Source organism: Pituophis catenifer, unplaced genomic scaffold, assembly GCF_029215685.1.
Source record: "Pituophis catenifer annectens isolate HBS135680 unplaced genomic scaffold, rPitCat1.0.hap2 SCAF_3, whole genome shotgun sequence".
In the NCBI taxonomy this organism is placed as follows: Eukaryota; Metazoa; Chordata; class Lepidosauria; order Squamata; family Colubridae; genus Pituophis; species Pituophis catenifer.
Genome location: NW_027256883.1, coordinates 62,902,178 through 62,923,454, shown reverse-complemented (window position 1 = coordinate 62,923,454; position 21,277 = coordinate 62,902,178). Strand labels below are relative to the sequence as shown.

The window sequence follows — 21,277 nt, the reverse complement described above, 5'->3', positions numbered from 1 at the left end:
ACCAATCTTATACCGATTAGGTTATTATCACTCATTCTCCAACTTTGTGATTCCACAACCCCCAAAAGTGAATTTGGGCAAACCCCCCTCCCCCCCGAGTTAAAAAACAATAGTTTCATTGGAGTAGTAATACTGAAAAGTTCCAGCTCAATTACTGTAGCCAAGGCAACATTTAAAAAACCCCTTCCAAGTGTGCCTCTTAGGGGTTCTGACTCACAACAGAGAATCTGCTAGTTGTATGAATTAGGTCCATACAACTGTACACCTTCTTTGTGTCTGCTGCATTGTAATATGGAAATTTCATGCTCAGAGTGCAGTGCAACCTACCATCTAAATGCCTGATGCAGTCCGGGTTAGGAAGGAAACATACTGGGTTATATATATACATATGTTATATAAACAGGAAAGTTTTCAAGATTGTTTTTCTGTATCCAATTACACTAATGCCACTGCACAGCCACTAGAAATATACAAAGGCTAAAATGGGGATTGGAATCCAGAGGCTTGGTGGATCCAGGTATTAGTCTACTATCACAGAATTGCAGCTTCGCAAAAAAAAATATTTTCAAACCAGTTTATATAGGATCATCTCCATTTATGTGGCTGTAAAACCAACATTACTGTACATTATTTGTCTAACTCTCATGCTCCAGTTGAATTTCATCACATCCTGGATTAAACAGACAACCTGAGGGGATATTTATAATCTATATATTAGAGTTGCCTTATGGTGTGAGATGGTGAGCAAACAAATTTAAATACTTAATTGATAAACACTGAAATACAGTTCTTCCTCTGTTGAAAGCCAATGCAGGAATAAAAATCTGCTCTATCTCTGAGCCCTGCATGAGATTTCCATCCCCTAGTAGTCTTCTTTTGGAAATTTGGCAAGTCACCTGATTTAGGACACAGGTCCTTATGCTTTTAACCAGTTTTATCCTACAGAATTTCAAGGCTGATCCACAAGACCCTAGTGGATTATTACAGGGAATCTGCCACCCACCCTCACCCTTTGCTTGCTGTCTCCCCCCACCCCCAATTTTTTTCTTACAAGTTCCCAAGCTAAGGATGAAAATCTGGTTTTTAGAAAACAAATTTCACCTTGGAGCATTGACAGGAAGGACTGGCCCTTTCTTAAAAGTTCTTCAATGAAACAGTACAGCTGTTTGGGTTTTTTTTTTCCCCCACAAGTCCTCTTGTGAAAAAACAAGTACAAGTACATTTCAGTAGTAGACCTGTCTCTTGTCATTCTTTTTTTACAAGTTCCTTGATAGAACAGAGAACAACTGTCTTTGGTTTTGTTTTGTTTCCTCCGGGTGAAGTTGGCAAGAGTTCGGCCAGTTTCCCCTTCAAGTGAGGAGAAAAACAGTAACATGGTGGAATTGTCTTTTTTGCGGTGGCGGAAGGCATTTTTTTTTTTAAAAAAAGGGGAACCCGCAAAGCCGGGGCCGCGAACAACCCGGCTGGAGCCAGCACAAGGGCAAAGGGGTTTCCGCTTCATTTCCAGCCCAGCTCCTCCAGCCGCGACATCCAAGCCCCCAAGCCCTTGATGAGGCGGCTTCTGCTTCTGCTTCCCCTTTAGGAAGTAGTGAGGAGAAACCCCCCCCAAATCCGAGCTACTCCCCAAGGGCTGGGCTCCGCTGGCTTTGAAGGAGGCGGAGGGTAGTGGTGGTGGAGAGGCGCGTCGAAGGCGAAGCGATGCCTCAAGCCCAGCAACGGGCGGCGCTTCGAGCTCCCTCCCTCCAGTCCCCAGGCTCAGCCTATTGTGGAGACGGCTCTTTCCCGTCCCAGAAGAACCGCTATATTTAACGCGCTGCAAATAAACGCTCTTCGCCCTCCCTCTCCCCGCGCGCCGGTTCCCCGTCCCGTCTCCCTCGAGGGCGGCCGCCGGTGCCTCGTCACCAACCTTTGCCGCCGGCAGCCTCGTTGCTTTGGTTAAACTCGAAGAGGAAATCGAAATCAAACTCGGGATCTTCCTCCAGGCCACTCATGGCTCGACGGGGAGAGACCGGGCAGGGCTACCAGCGCGCCGCCGCCGCCGCCTCTTCCTTCTCTCCCGGGGCTGCAAAGGGGCCGGAATGTCCGCCGCTCCCCCTCGACTCCCGCAGACACCTGTTGCGGCGGGAGCGCTGCGGGCGATCGGCTGCTGGCTTGCCCGGCAAAGGAACTCGCGCCGGCTTCTCCGCGATCCGGCAGCCCGGCCGCCTCTGTGACTGGCAGGTCCCAGGACTCACAGGCAGCCTCTCCCCGGGTCGGTGCAACGTGACCTTTGACGAGCGCGGCTCGCTGCCTTATCTCGCTATCGCTGCCTGTCTGTGAGATCCTCCTCCTCTCTTTGTTTATCTGTACCCGGAAACATCAACAATCTAGTTGCTCTGCTCCGCGAGCCTCTCTGGTTCCTCATTTTAAAATAACCCCTCGCCGCTCGAGTTACATACAGCCCAAAGGGCTCCCACCCGGCCTGGGTCACCAAGAGAAGGGAACCTCCGGGCAAAGCCGGCCCTACTCTGAGCTGGAGTGAAATGGCAGTTGGTTTGGGCTAATTAGGAAAGCACAGCAGCACCTTCTCTGCCTTGCTCCAAGTTGTACCTGGTTAGTAGTGGAATCCCAGGGCTGTGAGGCTAAACCTGGAAGTAAAAATACAATACATGGAAAAAGGCAGTGACAAATTGGAACCGGAGTTTATTTTTTTATCAGCTCCGTGTATAAATTACCATTATAATTAAATTAAAATTATAAATTAAATACTTTATTATTGCTGTTTGATTTTTATTCAACACAGCTTGACTGGTTGTAGTGGTTTAAGGCACCAAGGTAGAAACCAGGAGACTAAATTCTAGTCCAGTCTTAGGCACAAAGCCGGCTGGGAGACCTTGGACCAGACACTTTCTCTCAACCCTAGGAAAGATGCAATGGCAAACAACTTCCAAAACCTTGCCAAGGAAACTGCAGGGACTAGTCCAGATGGTGCCAAGAATCAACAAAGACTTTAAGACACACACACACTTTTTTATTCAGGGGATTGCAATTTTAAGAACTTTTAACCAACACATACTATCTCTTAGTCTCTGCTTGTAGATTGTCAAGCAACCCTATACTAAGATAAGTTACAATCAAACAAAACATTATTTGTGTATTTCTTCAAACAGGTTGCTATATTAATTAGTTCTGATTAGTAAACTAGTCTTTCTCAGCTTATCATCCTTCAGTAATAGGATGTCTCCAAACAAATACACTCTTTTCTGTAGTTGTTTGAGGAACGTTGATGTAATAACAGTGTACTGGCAGCGAACATAATAATGTTCTAAATATTAAGACACCTGACTGTCCTAGAGAATCAGTGAAGCACTTCTCACCTTTATTTCTCTCTTCAAAGATTCACCATTTGAGACTGTGGATTTCACCTTGCTTAATAGGGAACTTAATCCTGCTTTCCACACTGTAATATACATGCATATATGATAACACTTAACTATGTCAACAGTGGTGCTCGGTAATTTGAATGTGTGATAGAACTCCATAGATTCACTCAGCCAAATGAAGAGACATACACACCTACACTTTCATGGTTTTGGAATGAAACAATATACATTGACATCTAGAGAGATTTATCCTAGTTTACAAGATTATACCCCGAAACTAAAGATAAAATCTCAACATGATGACTACAGAAGTGGGAAGGAGCCAATCCTTTCTTAAACCCTTCCCCTATTTCTTTTTTCACCATCACTCTCTTCTAGGAAGAGAAATTGGAACCAGTTTCCTTTTTTTCTTTCTGCTTCTCTAGCTAGCCCAGCCCAGAATGCATTCCTGGTGAGGAAGAGGTAACGACAATGTAGGTAGAAAAAATAAATCCAAACGTAACAATAACAGCTCATGCATGTTTGGTATAGATTCATAATGCTAGCTCCACATTCATGTAAAATAGCTATTTCCTTCAGCTTTTCTAAGCTTTCTCAGGTTATCCTGAGCTTATCCTTCCTGATAAAACAAAGGTTTCTCTAGAACAGGGGTGTCAAATTTGATTTCATTAAGGGCTGCACAGGGGTGGGATTCAGAAATTTTAGCAACTGGTTCCCTGCTCAGTTGCTGGATGGGTGTGGCCATGGTGGGCGTGGCCAACTTGGCCTCCTGTAACACGGGGGAGGGGGGCTTTTCACCCTCCCCAGACTCCGGAGGCTTTCGTTGAGACTCCGGGAGGGCGAAAATGGCCTCCCCTGGGCTCTGGTGGCCGGAAGTGGGCCCATTTCTGGACTTCTGATAGGCCTGTTTTTCGCCCTCCCAGAGCCTCCATGCAGGCCTTGCACTTACCTGGCATCCAAACTGGGCTGCATGGAGACTCCTGGGAGGGGCAGGATGGGCAGGGTCAGCCAGTCCTTGCAACAACCAATTTGGCAAACCAGATTAAAATTAACATCTGGTTCACCTGAACCGGCTGAATCCCACCCCTGCGGCTGCATCAGGGTTGTATTTGACCTCGGAGGGCCGGGGTGGGCATGGCCAGCTCAATATCACTCATGTTGGGAGCGCCTGTGGTGGCCCAAGTGCTCTGCCACTGAAAATGGGCTCCCAAGCTCCATTTTCGCTGGCAGAGGCATCACAGGCCAATCCTTCACTGTTTCCAGGGCAGCCCTGTGGGCCAGATCTAAGCAGTCCATGGGCCGGATCCAGCCCCCGGGCCTTGAGTTTGACATCCCTGCTCTAGAAGGAAAGGAAAGAACAAAGGCCAAAATGGAGCTGGCCCTTCCTTTCTTCAAAGTTCACTTGAAACAGAGACCCTTTCTGCTCAGAGTTTGCATTTCCCCAACTACTTTAGTCTCTGCTTACTAAACAAATTAGAAAATTTGCCATGATGAAGTCAACATTAATACATCAAATTCCTTTTTTTTTTTTTTTGCTTTTAATTTATATGCCGCCCTTCTCCGGAGACTCAGGGCGGCTTACAATGCGTTAAGCAATAGCCTTCATCCTTTTGTATATTTATACAAAGTCAGCTTATTGCCCCCACAATCTGGGTCCTCATTTTACCTACCTTTGAAAGGATGGAAGGCTGAGTCAACCTTGAGCCTGGTGAGATTTGAACTTGCAGTAATTGCAAGCAGCAGATGTTAATAACAGTGCTTTAGTCCACTGTACTACAGGCTCCTTTTAAGTGTACTGCTATGGACTTTCAAAAACGTTCCCTGAAAACTTTTTAACACAGCTTGGAAATCTTGTGTGGTTTCCAATGGGTATTTAATTTTGCTCCATCTCTATATTAGTTGAAAATATCTTTTCCCCTTTCCCTTCATTTTCTGGAATCTTTTTCTGTTGCTATCAAACACAAAGTAAATGAAGACTTTGAAAACTACAAACATAATTGCCCAACGTCCTACAAAGTGTAAAAACATTATATTACTATGTCATAAAAAATCATCTTTCAAGATATACAGAGGTTAAGCAGGAGGTGAAGAAGTGAACTGGCTAGAAAGTCTCACTTGGAGAAATAATGATAAGGTTTGTATTTCACTTCCCCAGCAGACAAAATTCTAACTGCTGAAGGTTTCCAATTTCTTAGATCACACTGATCAGAAAACTCAGGTATCAACTCCTGATGTCTAGACTAGCACCAATAAAGAAGTGGTTCGCCAGTGACGTTGACTCTGATTTTCCAGGCAAGCTTACAACCTTCAGATTAGGTTTGGCCCTGTTTAAGATCAATTAGATACTGCCATAAATGCAAAAAACAGATGTATTCATAAGGGGTGGGGGAAAAAAAATCATCCTAATTATTTGCAGCAATAAGTATGATGTCATTGCAAATTTAGAAATCAGCTACTAGGTTGCAATTTTCAAGTAAGTTAATCATAAAGCATTAGTTTCAAGTCTGTTAATTTAATGTAAATACACAAATGTATTTGGTTTTGGGCTACTCTTTGCAAGCCCTTTAGGAAGAAAATGGCAGAAACTTAGTAATTATCATTATTACCATATGTTACTCACTTGCAATACCACTCACTATAATTGCTATAAAACTTCATTAAAAAGTTCAATAGGAAATGTTCGTGTATGTTATGTATCAATAATACAGATTCCAATGCACTAAGTCAGATTTTTACACTAAAAGTATGGTAACTTTGAGATGAAAATCCAGGATAATTAAACCAATGACCTAAGACAGACCTGAAGTTCATTTTCTTTTATTATGTTGCAATTCTATAGGTATGTTTACACAGAAATAAATCCCTCTGAGATTGGTGAGACTTGGTCCCAGGGAGCTGAAAATCTAATTGTGCTGAAGATTTATTCAAAAAATCAAGTAAAGCTTATGATGGTTTCCATTTATGATTTTAGTTTTAACACCCCAAATACAGAAACAGAACACTTCTCATTTCTTTTTCTCCGTCGCTGTCTCTCTCTCACTCACTCACACACACACACACACGTTCATTTTCTTTGATATGCACAAATAGGGTGTAACAGTATACATTTATTTTTAACTTGTTCCACAAAAACTAAGTTGTCTAGTAGAACAGGGCTTAGTAAATGATTTTGGGATGTATTTACATGTGTTTTTAACTAGAAGCAGTCATTTCAGTGTTTTGATGCTAATTAAAAATAAAGTTTGTAACAGAGACAAGATTTTAATTCTGTGTTGGGAGACATAATGCTTTTGTGTTTGCCAAAATAGTTTTAAAGTCTGCCACGTGCAAATGACCTCACCATTTCAGAAGCTAGGACTGTGGGGCTCCCAGATCACTAAGGCTATATTTCAAAGAAATGTTTTTAATGATGGAAATGGTATTCCTCTGTAGACTATGGGAATCCCATTTCCAGTCTGAGACCTGAAAAGTCCATCATCAGGAAAATATCATTTTTCCATGAAAGCCATTATTCTCATTCTCCTCCCAATTTCCATTTAGAAAATGATATACTGCCTTACACATTTTCTGCAATAGTTATCCTACTCCATCAAACAGCTCTTCCTGGTTTCCCATCTAGTAATTTAATATTATAAGAATATAAATAATGAATACAAATATAAACATGAATATTTTGGTAAATGCTGGCTCTTATCACAATGCCTTCCATTACTCTTAACAGCAGATCTGTCCTATCTTTTTGACAAATATATTTATTTATATCTATACATATCCAGCATCTTCCTCATTCTCCTACGAAGTACCTCGTGATTGCTTCTCATGAGTAGATCAGTGCTGCCTCTAGCTGGCCAATGAGAGAGCATAAAAATGGTGTTCTGTAGTCAGTGTTCCACTATTCTGCCCTGGTTTTGAAATGAAGCCAATGCCATATTTTAAGGCAGTGTTGGCATGTGCAGGAGAGCGCCAGAAACCAGAAGAACAGCTCCCCGGCGCGCACGGAGAGCAAGAAAGTGGAAGAACAGTTCCCCGGCATGCACATACACGCCAGGAAGCTGAGTTTCCAGTTTCAGGCATGCACATGTGCGCCGGTCATCTGGTCTTCTGGTTTCTGGTGAGCATGCATGTGCCAGAAACCAGAAGCTCAGCTTCCCGGTGCCCACATGCGCGCCAGGGAGCTGCTCTTCTGGTTTCTAGTGCTCCTGCGTGCGTGAAGACCAGCTGGCCGGCACGCATGTGTACACCGGAACCCATAAGAGCAATGGAAGACAGCTGGCATGCCCAGAGAGATGGCTCTACGTGCCACTTCCGGCACACATGCCATAAGTTCACCATCACTGCTTTAAGGCAACCAAAAATTATGGACAAAAGATGGTGACTTCACTCCAGAAGTGGGAAATCTGAGGATCCCTGGAATAAGACAGAGTTTCCACCACCAGTGTACAATTTTATTCATGGTTGGAGAAGCAGTTGAACTTGAAAATAATCTGCTTTCTTGCAAAAGAACCCAGGAAGCTTTATGGGTTCATCAAGATTCATCATAGCTATGGTGCTAACAAGAGCAAAAGATTCAAGAAAGAACTCAGGTTGAAAATATTTTCAATATTTGGGATTGTGGATTGCCTATTTCTGGTCTCATATTTTTGAGTTGATAAAAATGTTTACAAATGAACCAGTGGTGGGTTGCTACCAGTTTGCCCTGGATCGGGAGAACCAGTAGCGGCAATGGCGGGAGGCTTCGCCCAGCTGTCTCTGCACATGCGCAGAAGCATTGTGCATGTGCACACCCACAAGCAAACTGGTAGCGGCCGAAATTGAAACCCACTAGTGAAATGAATCCATACAACAGGTCTAGGTAAGGAATTGCTATTTCTATTAATTCATCTTTCTGGTCCCTTAAGTGAAATACACACATATAAAAAGCAAGATAATTGCACAATCCATTTAGAAGTAAGGTATACAAAAACTGTTGAAGCCAAAAGTTGTCCACTATATATTAATTTAATGTCAGTCACAGCCATGAGCTCTAGATTGCAGACTGAAAAGCCCTATGTGAACATTAATGGAAGATTTTCCCCAAATAATGGAAGCAGACTACAATACTTAATAAAACTACTTATTTATAATCTGTTTGGATGAATCAACAGGATTACTAAAGAACATTTTTTGAAACTCAACACTGGACATGGATAGACCTAATTCATAAATCACTTAAGCATAAATGATATGATAGTAAAAACTAGAATGAAGGATAGATGGTGACACGCAACCAGATTTTAATAAACAAGTAAAATTTGCCCCAACCTCAATAGTTCTTGTCTCATTGTGGTAAAATAATTTGGTATACCATGATATGGTTCTCTAGGCTGTCTTTAGAAGAGCACTTGACAGCTGTGGCCGGGAGGACTTTTTATCAGGTTCGCCTGATTCGCCAGTTGCTGGATCGGGACTCGTTAAGTACGGTCACTCATGCCCTCATCACTTCCTGCCTGGACTACTGCAATGCTCTCTACATGGGGCTCCCCTTGAGGAGCACCCGAAGGCTCCAGCTGGTCCAGAATGCGGCTGTGCGGGTGGTTATGGGAGCGACAGGGCGCTCCCATGTGACTCCCCTCCTGCGCGAGCTGCACTGGCTCCTGGTGGTCTTCTGGGTGCGCTTCAAGGTTTTGATTACCACCTTTAGAGCGCTCCATGGCTTAGGACCGGGGTATCTACGAGACTGCCTTCTGCCACCAGTAGCCTCTCACCGACCAGTATGCTCCCATAGAGAGGAGCTTCTCAGGGTGCCGTCAGTCAAACAGTGTTGACTGGCGGCCCCCAGGGGGAGAGCCTTCCAGAGAGCGTTCCAGATGGCACCTGCCATCTGGAACGAGCTCCCCCTGGAGATACGGAGGATCCCGGATCTGTGCACTTTCCGCCGTGCCCTCAAAACATTCTTATTCCAGCAGGCTGGCCTGGCCTAACTTCCCTTTTAAAATGCTTTTTAAATTTGTCTTATAAATTGGGGTGTTTTAAATTTGTTTTGGGCCAAAGTATTTAATGTATTTTAAATGGTTTTTTAACGTTTGTACTATGTGTATTTTATCTTTTGGCTGTTCACTGCCCTGAGTCCTTCAGGAGTAGGGCGGTATATAAATTTAATAAATAAATAAATAATAAATAAATAAATAAAATAAATAGGCACAATATGCCAGAAAGAATAATCCAAGTGAGACTATAATGATCAGATTTCTATGAGGAAATATGCAGTCTCCAGTTTATAGACACTAAGAGGAACTTGGCTATCTGTAGCAATAACCCCAAAAATTACTGCTGTAGTCATCAGTACTAAAAGAACTACCCCAGCTTTTGATCAGTACATGCATGCAATGTCTATCTTTAAAGCAATGTGGAATTGGGATAGGAATATTTTTTAAGAACATTAAAAAGTGTGCAGCAAGATGGAAACAAGTAGGAAGGATTAATAAATTAAACTTTATTTAAATGTAATTAAATTTCTATTTAATTAATTGGCATAATTGTAATTCATGCATTTAAATAATTTTCCCCCTCTTAGCACAGAATGTGAACCCCTTCCAGAAAGTTTAGAAAAACAGCAGGAAGTTCTACAGTATTCCTATTTCAACTTGCCCACCATTGATTGAAGTAATCTTCGTTGAGCTAATCTGTGCTTCTAGAATCCAAAGTAAACTGAGCGACTCACAACCACAATTGAGCCCAAAATTTCTGTTGCTGAGCAAGACAGATGTTAGTGAATTTTGCTCCATTTTACGATCTTTATTGTCACAGCCGTTAAGTGAATTGCTGCAGTTGTTTAAGTCAGTAACACGACTGTCAAGTGATTGCGGCTTCCCCATTGACTTGTTTGTCAGGAGGTTGCAAGAAGTGATCACATGACCTCGTGACACTGCAACTCATAAATGAGCCACTTGCCAACTGTCTGAATTTTGATCATGTGATCATGGGGGTGTTGCAATGATCATAAGTGTGAAAAATGGTCATAAGTAATTTTTTTCAGTGCTGTTATAATTCTGAACACTCACTAAACAAATAGTTGTAAGTCAGGGACTACCTATGTAGAACGTGTGATGTTTATTTCTAGAATGCTTCCTAAGAGAAAGATGTCTGGTGCCACATTGTTTAATCCTTTTGGTATTGAGCAAGAGTTATTTATTATCCCACGTTTAGTAACGTACTAGCAACACTGTATAATTTATCTTGGAGTTGGTTTTTGTTTGTTTGTTCATTTACAATCCATCCTGGAAGTTCCACTGAAGAGTGGTGTAAATTAATCCAAAGGTACTTTTTATCTTTGGTGAATACGTAATGAGGCCTAAGAATTTTTGGAATCAGATATGTATCCAATTTTGAAAATGGATGTAAAATTGATACTTGAAGCTTTTCTTTTAGGGATGGTGGATAAAAAAGTGGAAAGAAAATATGGGACTTTTGTTTTTATAAATGACATTAGCTGCAAGGATATTCTATGCACAAAGATGGAAAGAGGAACATATACCCACAATGGAAGAATAGGTTTTGAAAGTGAAGGAGATAGCTGAGATGGCAAAACTGACTGCTTTGATTAGAGACAATAGTTTTACTAAATTTCTTGTGGCTTGGAGACCATCTTCTATAGGATAAGGGAAAAAAAATGAAATTTTGACTTTGGAATTTATTCTTAGTGAATGTATCCATGGAGGAAAGAAACAATGTGCCATAGAACACCAATTGAGAACTGGGCCTCAAAGCTGGAAGTGTTTTGAGATCAGTGAATATAGAAAAATTGTGAAGTGTTGCTTAGTTCATTTCCTGTGAATGGGAACTGGTAGTAAAATACCAATGATACAATGGTTGAAAATTAACATAAAATGGAACAGTACTATATTGATTACTGGAAGTGGTGTGTGTGTATGTCCTGAAGGAAAAAGGTGCTGAGAAATGAGATGTTGCATGTGTGATGTTGACAGACGTATTTGCCTAATATTTTAATAGATATATTTTAGCCGGCTCTTGCTCACATGCATACATATAAAGTTCTGCATTCCAAAACACACTGGGGGAAAAATCCAGTATGCTCATAAGCTCTTGATTGGACACCTGGGAATAGCCTGATCAGATGTAAATGAATCAGACTGGTGATTCACATGTTGCTTTTTTGAGGGAAATTGAGCCAGCGTAGTGAGTTACTATTGGACTAGGACCAAAGTTAAATTCAACCACCTTCATATTTGTTATGGGCATAAAATAAAGGAAGATCCACATGCAAGTTGCCTTCAGTTCTTGGATAAAAAAGTGGGATAGGAATATCTGACCAAAGAAATATGTATCAACTGGAAAATTCTAGTAATGGGTATGAAGCCAAAAAGGTAATTGATAATTTTAAGACATTTCAGGGTAGGGTAAGGTAGGGTAGGGTAGGGTAGGGAAGGGAAGAAGGGAAGGGAAGGGAAGAGGTTTATTGGCCATGTATGATTGGATGCCCAAGGAATTTGTCTCTGGTGCATAAGTTAAAATCTGGTGGTACCTTAGTCACCAGCCATCTTATTAGTCTAAGGTTCTACAGAATATTTTTAGTATGTCATCAATACTCAATGTAAAAACAAACCTGGCAAACTTTCTCAAAATGCTGAGGGTGTAGAAAGCTGGATGGAGGACTTTCTGCAAATACTATAAAACCTTAACCCCCTCATGCTCAGAAATTTTATGGACAGATTTTAGCTAGGAATATTTACCAGCTATTAACATTCTGCATCAATGAACTTTACTTTCTTTTTCTTTTGTTTCTGAAGCCCATTTGGGAAAGGCCACAGATTCTACAAAGGCAATCTCAGGTTCGGTGATATTGTTAATTAGCATATCTATCTATCTATCTATCTATCTATCTATCTATCTATCTATCTATCATCTATCTATCTATCTTCTGTCAAACTTTTAAATTATATTTGTACTTTGCTATTCACGTCTTATTATGGTTACAGTCAGCCAGATGTTTATACTGGATTTGGCATTGTTATCTACCTATTGAGTTCTTCCCAAGGACCTGGGATAGGCAGATGTTATTTGATGGTGTTAAAGGTATTGTCACAGGATGTAAACTATTCCAAGTAATGTTGTCCTTTGCAACTGACAGTAATTTTGTCAATGCCGATGGTATTCAAGTAGCGCTCATATGTTTTGGGATTGCACCCAAGGTGCCTACACTATTGGTACTGTCTTTGCTTTCTTTTGCTACAGTCATTCTACTTCCATTTGCAGGTCTTTGCATTTTGTGTTTCTACCCCCCACCCCCCATTCTTTCTCTTCTATTCTGCTATCTCCAGGTACTGCCACCTCCACTATCTAAATCTTTTTGTATTACTTAACAACAATTGCTAAATTGGAGTGTTATGTGACAGGTGCTTGTCTGTTTGAATTCTAAAGTCCCAAAGCACTTAAGTGTCTTCATTTTCTATTACTTTGTCTATTTTATGGCCCCATAGGTTCTTGCTTGCAGGCAAATGGCATTTCTTGCAGATATTCCAATACACCATTGTTGCCACTTTGTTATGCCACTGTTTGTAATCAGTCCGTGTGATCTTCTTGCTAACTAAATGGTCCACTGTTTCTTCAGCTTCTTTGCAAAGGTGGCATTTGCTGTCAGTTATTATTATTATCCACATTATTATTACAATATTATCAAAATGATATGTTTATCAAAGTGGAAACATAGTACAAGTAGTTCACCTACCTAAGGTACAGGAAGTTCTGAAGAGGAATATGGCTTATTGACCAACCATTTTTTTTATGCAAGAGAGAATACAGTTCAGACCACACAGACAACTTGATGTCCTCCAGGAGGTTTGGAGAATTCCCATCAAGCTTAGCCTGTATGGCTAATGACAAAATGTTACAATTATGGTATTACAGTGCAAAGCAAATGGTGATCTTGCTATCTGTTCTGTTGCACAGGTTTATATATTCATTTGAGAACTATCTTTATGGAACACATTCTTATGACTTACAAACCAAAATAGAACTTTACCATCAATATATCCTGCTAATAGTCCTCTGGCACCAGTTGATTCTTCCTGAGTCTGGAAACTGCACGTCTCCCACAGTTCATCAAAGTTGCTCAGAACTGCTTTGGGCTCATTTGTGCTTTTCCATAATAGATAATTCATTGGATTGCTTGCTTTAAAGTTTAGGAAGATAAACCAGTGGTTAAAAAGTCCACTAAACAACTGGAAATGTGGTGCCTATTACACGTAAACCATAAATCATTTCAAGCATATGTGTAATGTTGTACTTTTATCTGTTTTTAATTTTCTCTCAAGTTCAGAACCTTAGTAAGGCTTAATTATAGTAGCATTCTTTCTGCTACTATGATCTTCCACAATGAAAACTGTCCACGGAATGTCAAAAACATATAATGCATATTAAACACAACTGTTTAGCTTGTTAAAAAGTCGTTAACTGACAGTATATGCAGTCCCCCTCTCTTTCTGCTGGTCCTTTTTGAGATTTGCCTTAGCACGTCCCACATTTCAACACTGCAAACCTCCCAGAGTCAAGGTGAAAATTTTCTCAGTCTGTCTTTATCTTCTGACAATTTTCTATATCAACTCTAAAGAAGAAACATTAATTTCTAGCTGCACATAGTAGTAAATCAATTAATGACATTTTCAGACCTATGTTCCAATTTTGAATCCAGATACATAACGGCTATCATAAAATATAATGAAACAGATAAAACAATAGGTAATTTAAAAACTCCAGAAAATGTCAAAATATGCCAATGATTAACTAAATGAAACAGGAATCCCACAAATAAGCATATCTAAAAGTCTGGGCAATCTAAAAAATTCTAATGTGGTAGCTAAAAGAAATCAGTCAATGCTGAACCACATAGTAGCATAAGACTAGATTGTAGCAGCAGAAAAGACCTGATCTTGGAATATGTGGCTTCTAAGAAAGGCTTCTCATGTAACAGCAGGTAGCTGGTTACACAGAGTGGACTGACCCATGGAAGCCACACAGAAGCGTATGGAAGCCACTCAGAAGTGGCAATTTCATCAGATGGGATCAGGCCCAAGTTAAATAAAATCAAAGCAGAAATATTTTAATTGCAATCTTCTGATCTAAGTGCATGTTTGTGAGCAAGAAAGAATAAAAGAGCTACATGGGCCTGTAAAATTCTTTAAGATATCTTTTTAAAAAGCCTAAAAATGGCACGAGCCTTCTCTAAAGAAAAATAGGGTAGCCTTATTAACTTCTGCTTTAGTTTCTATTATCAACCCAAAATATGACAGAAAACCTTGTTGTTTCCAAGAATTTAGGCTTATCCACACATCTTCATCCACAAATGTCTCTGAACCACATGGACTTTAGTAGCTAAATATCTGCTGTTTCTCCCAGAGGTCCACATTGCGCTGGACCTTCAGGTTTGAGTTCTCCTTTTGAGGAAGTGCCTCATTTTGCTTAAGTTCCTTGATGTTTTCAGTTAAGATTGGCAGACACCAATGTCCACAGCCATCAAGATTGGCAGTGGCTGAAGTCAGACCAGGCTGTTTATCCAGCCCCAAAAAGACAGATAGCAACAAGAATGTTCTGCAACCGAGTGCATAAAGGCATGAATTAGTTCAAAAGGAGGCCTTTGAACATTTTCTGATTCAGAGCACAATTGGTAATCAAACATGGTAGATAACAGTGGGCTTCTGCATAAATAAATCTAATTATGGAGGAAACAATCCAGATAGTAAAAATACTGGTGCAAAAACAGAGTACCTGTAATGCTGCCTATCTGACACTTTGATCAAACAGACTAGCAATGGAACCCAACATGTTATCTTGGATTTTAGCCAGGACTGCATCTCCATCTTCTGGATAGTATCTGCCTTTCTCCACAAGAAATCTTTTAAAGTAAGTTTTGGGCTGTGAAGACATTTGAAGGGACTTTAATCTGTCTGAACAGAAGCCCTGGTATGAGGGTCCTTCATGCACACAACATGCTCAAGTCACATGGGATACTACCATGTCAAGCTTTAAAAAAAACCTCAACATTTCAGGAGTGACTTCAAATGGGTTCAAAAGTTCTCCGTACTAAATATGCATAGGATCACATTATTTCTGGAATTTTGGCTTGCCTTCTTAGCAATGTCTGGAGTACAATGTTTTATCTGGGAAATCCACAAGGAAGGGATTTCATGACTTTGTACAGTGAGCACATGGATGTTTTAAGTAATTTCTAAATTAACTTATATTTATGTAATCTATAATCCATTTTCTCATCCAGAGGCCACTCAAAGCATTTATTTTTTCCAAATATAAGTCTTCTCTGAACAATGAAGATATGGCTTTTCTATACCCCTTAAGATCATTAGAAAAGATGGATGTGACCTCAGGCCTGTTCTCATTCCACACACTGTACTTTTTGTAAGCAACACAAAGCTTTTGAGTAGATGGACATCAAAACTTCTTCATATGTCTCAGTAACTAGTACTAATTCTCGTAATGGAGTAAAGCATTCTGGTTTTGCTTATCTTTCTATGCAAGAATGTTGTTATTTAATGTTTATTATACACTTTCAGTACTACAGGAAGGGAAACTGAATTCTTCAACTTATGGTATGAAAGGATAGCTGTGCTCAGCAAATCAAGGTGATATGAAATGACACTACTTGATAGAAAAATGAGCAGAAGTCATAATTTTAATTTCCTTTTTTTCTTTTTTCCTGTCTTCTCTTTTTGTTTTTCTTCAATTTTTATACTTCTATTGAATTCAAAATTCTAATAAAAACTGATTCTCCAAAGAGATAGTATTAATGTTATAGCATGCGTGCAGTGTTGTCAGGATAAATATGATTGGGCTGCCCATCTGCTTAAATCCAGTTATTCCAATCTATCTTGTTTATAGACAGAAATGCTTTTGTTTCCAAACCACTTACATCTGAATTGCTTCAATAAAACCTAGCAAGAGGCATTCCCTTTGCTTCTGTGCAACTGCTAATGATAATAATAAAAACCCTTTTCATAAGGACCTAAGCTGTCACACCAGAAAAGTAGGCTTTACAGTCGGAATAGCTGAAACACCTGTTAGTAAACAAAACGGATTTTTTAAGACAACCCAACCAATAAAGCAGACAGTATGAAAGGTGGGTGGCACCAGTGCCATTTTTGAGGTTTCCGACTGTTCCTTGACTCTAAGAGAGAACTTTTTTTTTGGGTAAACCTTACAAGTGGTTTAAATTATAGGGTGTGCTCTATCAAAGCTTTTTTTTTAAAAAGGCATTTCATCATAACCCAGCCTGCGCTATAGAATGTTAGCATTTAGTGGTTACAAGTAATTGGATGGGCTGGAATGAATTCTGCACACTGTTAGTAACTCTGTGAGGCATTGACACGTACGAGGACCTGGGCAGCCCGACAGCTGCACACCGAAAACTCCCACTGGCTCCCTGAGATTCCTTTGGTTTCCCAAGGCTGCCGCTCTGCTTTCCGACGGGTTTCCCCCGGTTTCGGTCGCGCATCCGAGCCACCTACCCGCGCCTCACCCAGCCGAGGGCAATTTCGCCCACCCTAAAGGACCCCGAGGTACCACTACCGTCCCACCACCGCCCCAAAATGCACGGGAGACCAAGTCTCTCCTCAGCGAGGGACTCGCCAAAAGGCGCGGGGAGGAGGAGACACCTATTGGCAAGACGTCGCAGCAGGCGAACCTCCGGGCGGCTTTGGGGAAACACCCGGGGGGGGCACCGCTTTCCTCCTCCCCAGCTCGGCCGTCAGCGCCACGACCCGGCCGGCCAGTCCCTCCCGGGTTTCCCCTCCCCTCCCCCGGTGCGGCTCTCCTCAGCCTGCGCTCAGAAGCGAGGCAAGCAAACGCCCGTCAAAAGAAGAAGGAGGCAAAAGAAGAGGGAAACCGGCCGGCCGGAGGGAGCCAAGCAGCGCAGGCTGAGCGCGACTTTTTTTTTTTTTTTTTTTTTTTTTTACCTTCCTCGGCCGATTTCATTCTGCGTGCGCTGCGGCTGGAAGCAGAGCCCGAGTTTCTCTTTCACTCCGTCGGCTGGCTCTGGAGGCACGAAGCGGCTCGGAGTTAACAGGATCACCGCCGGGCATCCGCTTTCGCCCAAGGCGAAGGCGGGGGAAGGCAGAAGAGGTAGAGGTGGTCTCTCTCTCTCTCTCTCTCTCTCGGTCCAACGTCCCGCTTATGCCACCCGGCGTCTCTCAGGACGGCAGAAAGGGCAGAGTTGAGGTTGGCACTGCCCCGTCAACCGCAGGCTTGGAAAGGCCAGGCGGCGGCTGTTGCTTATTGGAGGACTTTTTCGGAATGAAGTTTTAAAGAGGCGCTGGGCTCTGAGGCAGCGGCCCCCCTCCGGGAGGCGTCCCGAAGCGGGCCTGGGGGGGGGCGGAAGGAGAAAGAGAGGCGGCGCGCGAGGGAGGGATTGCAAGGCGAGCGCGCGAGGGCTCCGGCTCCCGGGAGAAGGGAAGAGAGCGCGCGCCCGCCCACCCGCCTGCCGACTCGAGGAAGTTTTCAAGTCTGAGCGCGCGCCTCGCTCCCTCTCTTCGGCCGCCTTAATTCGACACCGGGGCTTTTAATTTGCTCAGGGAAGTTTGCAGAATCTCGTTCGGGCTTTCTCTGACGCAGGGCAGCCCGGCGCTGGTTGCCTTTTTAAAGCTGGAAAACACCCCCCCTCCCTCCTTCCCCCTCCCAGCCCCTCTCCCCGCCCAGAGCCCCGTGATGTCACAGCTCCCTCGAGCGACTCTTGGCTGCCTTTGCAAAGGAGCCGAACGACGGTAGGGAGGTGAGGGGAGCTGGGAAGCCGAGCGGGGAGGCCGAGAGAGGAGCCCATATAACCCCCCCCCAACCCTAAGCAGCCCATTGACTTTTCGAGAGTCTTTAGGAGCCGCAAAGGGGGGGAGGCTGAGGATGACGTGAGCAGGGGGGATGGGGAACTCCCTTAGTTTCAGTAATCCTGCAGTAACTACGGGAGGGATGGAAGAAGGGTTTGGGAGCCTATGTGTGCTGAAATCGTGGAGACTTTTAAAAAAAGTCGACTTCTCTAGAAATTTGGAAAAGAGCGCCGATTGGCAAGCAACAGCAAGGAAAGACCCGTTTCTGTGCAAGTACTGAGAAACCGGGAAGGGTCCCAACCCATTAGTTGCATTGACATTCTTCTTATTCTGTAAATCTGCCAACAGCGTTGAGCGGCTTTCCGAAGCAGTGCGGGTAGATCGAGTTTTAAACTTGCAGCTCCTCCCGCTGTAAAGGTGTTGTCCACCCCCACCCCCGATGAAATGGACAGCAGAGGCTGCAGTCGCCGTTAGTGGCGCTCTCCACTCCCCATTTTCTGTTTAGCGTGTCTCCCAAGGCAGGCGCTATCTACTGTATCACCGAGCTTTTTTTCTTTTTTTCCTTTCCCAATTGCCAAAAGGAAGATCACAACTCCTTTCCGGTTGGCAAAGAAAGAACTGGGCGGTGAAACAAATTAATTCCACCATTCTTGGAGTTCCAAACAGAAGCTCCTTCTTCTTTCTTGGGGGAGGAAAAAGGCGGCGAAGCCAAAGCAACGAAAAGGGAAGTCAGATTTTCGGATCCTTCTGCTCTGCGGAAAAAAAAGATGCCATCTCGGGCATCGGTTTTGCACAGTTGACCGAACGGAATAGAAATCGTAGCGGGGGCGACGTTTCTTTGCCAAAAATTCCGGCGGACAGAGAAAGTTTTAGCCACGGCGCTGAACTTGCGACGGATCCACACCGTGGCAGCCACGTGCGCCCGCTGTTGTGCCAAGTTTAGCGCCCCTGCAGTTGAGAAGAGGAGGAAGGCGAGCGCCCGTACTTTTCTCCGCGCGTGCAGCTTCGAAGGAACTAATTAAAAAAGGGGTCCTCTTGCGGTTCCTTGGAATAAGTTTCTTTGAAATGCAAAAGCTTGCTCTGTGTTATGAGATGTATTCATCTGTGCCACTTGTGAACCGAGTGCCCTAGTCTCCACTGCATCAAACATTCCGGATTCTTTGCTACTAATAGTTACATGGGCATTAACTATGGGTAACTGTGGTTAAGGCCAACTACAGTAGGCATCATCGCCATTAGGTTCTGTGCAGAGCACACTGGGCAGCAGTACAACTACAGTACTAAACGCGTGCCATAAAAACGAATAGTTCCATCTCTAGCTTATTTCCAAATCGCTTAAAGTCCCCGAGTTTAACTGTGGCCCTGATTTTGTGGCAGCTGTAGAAAGTCTTGGCGAGAGTTGCTGGAAATTGTACTTCTGTGAGCTTTCCATGCACTTTCCTGGCGGTGGGGTAGGGAATCCCTCTTGCGATCCACTACCAATGGCAGTATTTCTGTCTTCCAGCCGTTTCCTTTTCCCCTGCTTCTTAGGCAGCTTCTCCCAGCGTGTGCCTGTTGAAATGACTTCACCCTTTCCAAATTCTTAGGCTCGGGCTTCGGGGAAGTGTGAAAAGGTTTCATTGTGGGTAGGCGGGGATCGGGTAAAAAGTGAGCAAGAATGTAAGTGGGGAGTGATCAACGCTAGCTGTCCGTTTAGTTTTTGGTGACTTTTGGAGTAACCAACTTCCCGTTCCGTTTGCAACACTGCAGCCTGCAGTGTTCCTCTACATTTCCCAGGTAGAGGAACCAGTTGGAGACTTCTGAGAACCCGCCTTTGACTCTCCCCAGCAGTAAAATGGCACTTCATTGATTAGGCCGATTTGTAAAGAGAAGAGGAAAGCAATCTAACTTAGTTGCAATAGAGAATATGAGTTGTTGACCGTGTACACCGACTAGTCAGCAGATGTTAAGTCCGGACGTTCAAACAACGTATATTGCAGGCTGCGAGGAAGGGCTGCACAATCGAAATACACACCCGAATCACACCACTCGTCAGTACTTTTCCTGTGCAGAAACGATTATAGCCGCTTATGCATTCATAATCTTGGCCACCTGCACTGCCAAGGACAGCACAGTTCCCACCATTTACCACTCCAGAGCTGCGGACCCGGACTTACTACACATAACACACACACCCCATTGCCATCCTCTCCAGTTTCGGCAACACAAAATTGAGCCGCCCGCAAAAAAGATGCTCTTGAATTACAAATGCGGAGATGGATGAAAAATTTATTCGCTATTACATTTGCCACCCCATGATTAAACCATGACTGGAGCGAGGCGGTAGATCTCATGGAGGACCGCTCCTTTTTCTTTGATTCGCCGCCAGAAGACACCAATAGCAATAGCACTTAGATTTATATACCGCTTCACGGTGTTAAATGCGGAGAACTGGCGGCCATCCCACGGCGACCCGCTCGTGTGAAGGGGCTCCACGCATCTAAAAATGCAGGGTTCAGAAACCCCGAGGTGGTCGCTCCTGTGTGTAAGCGCGCGCGCGCACCCGCCCTTGATCCTCGGGTTGCAAATCCCACGAAGATGGCTTGCAATGAGCACGCCGTCCTGTCTACTGAGCCCACCCTATTCCCCCCACCCTCTGTTTTGACATGAGGCTGCACTAGCACGCGCCCGCCCGCCCTCTCTTCTCACCCTTTGCCCCTTCTAAACCCCTCCTTCTCCTTCTCCTCCTCCTCCTCCGAGCGCCTTTTAAGTTGCCAGGCGCGCCCTGGCTTCTTTTTTCGTGGGAAAGGGCCGCATCTTTGGGAACGGGCGTCTATCCGCCACGGGGACACGAATTGACCCTCGCATCCCCCACGAGGGTGCAGGAAGAAGCCCAGCTCGACGCCAGCCGGGTCACCCCAGCAGGAGGCCCCGCTTGGCGTGGGCAAGATGCGGCTGGGCCGTTGGCCGGAGCTGCAAGCCCCCGTCCTCTTTCACCCCGTCCGTCCCTCCCTGCCTCCCCAAGGCCGGGTTGCGGCGCGGGGGGCGAGGGCCGCGGTTTCTTGGTTTGGCCGGGTTGCGGCGCGGGGACCAGAAGCGGCTCCCTCCTTTCCT

At 43.7% G+C, this 21,277-nt stretch overlaps 1 protein-coding gene across 4 annotated transcripts in view; it reads right to left on the bottom strand.

Moving 5' to 3' along the window:
* The window catches only part of NFATC1 (nuclear factor of activated T cells 1), a 141,364-nt gene extending 123,879 nt beyond the window's left edge, over positions 1–17,485 (bottom strand). For 3 of the 4 annotated variants that reach the window (XM_070942439.1, XM_070942440.1, XM_070942437.1), the window contains exon 1: positions 1,907–1,991. In XM_070942439.1, the coding sequence (XP_070798540.1) occupies positions 1,907–1,991 (85 nt within the window). Of the gene's footprint in view, positions 1–1,906; positions 1,992–17,323 lie in introns of those variants that run through there. The other variant, XM_070942438.1, reaches the window with a different exon arrangement.
* Between the last annotated feature and the right edge of the window lie 3,792 nt (positions 17,486–21,277).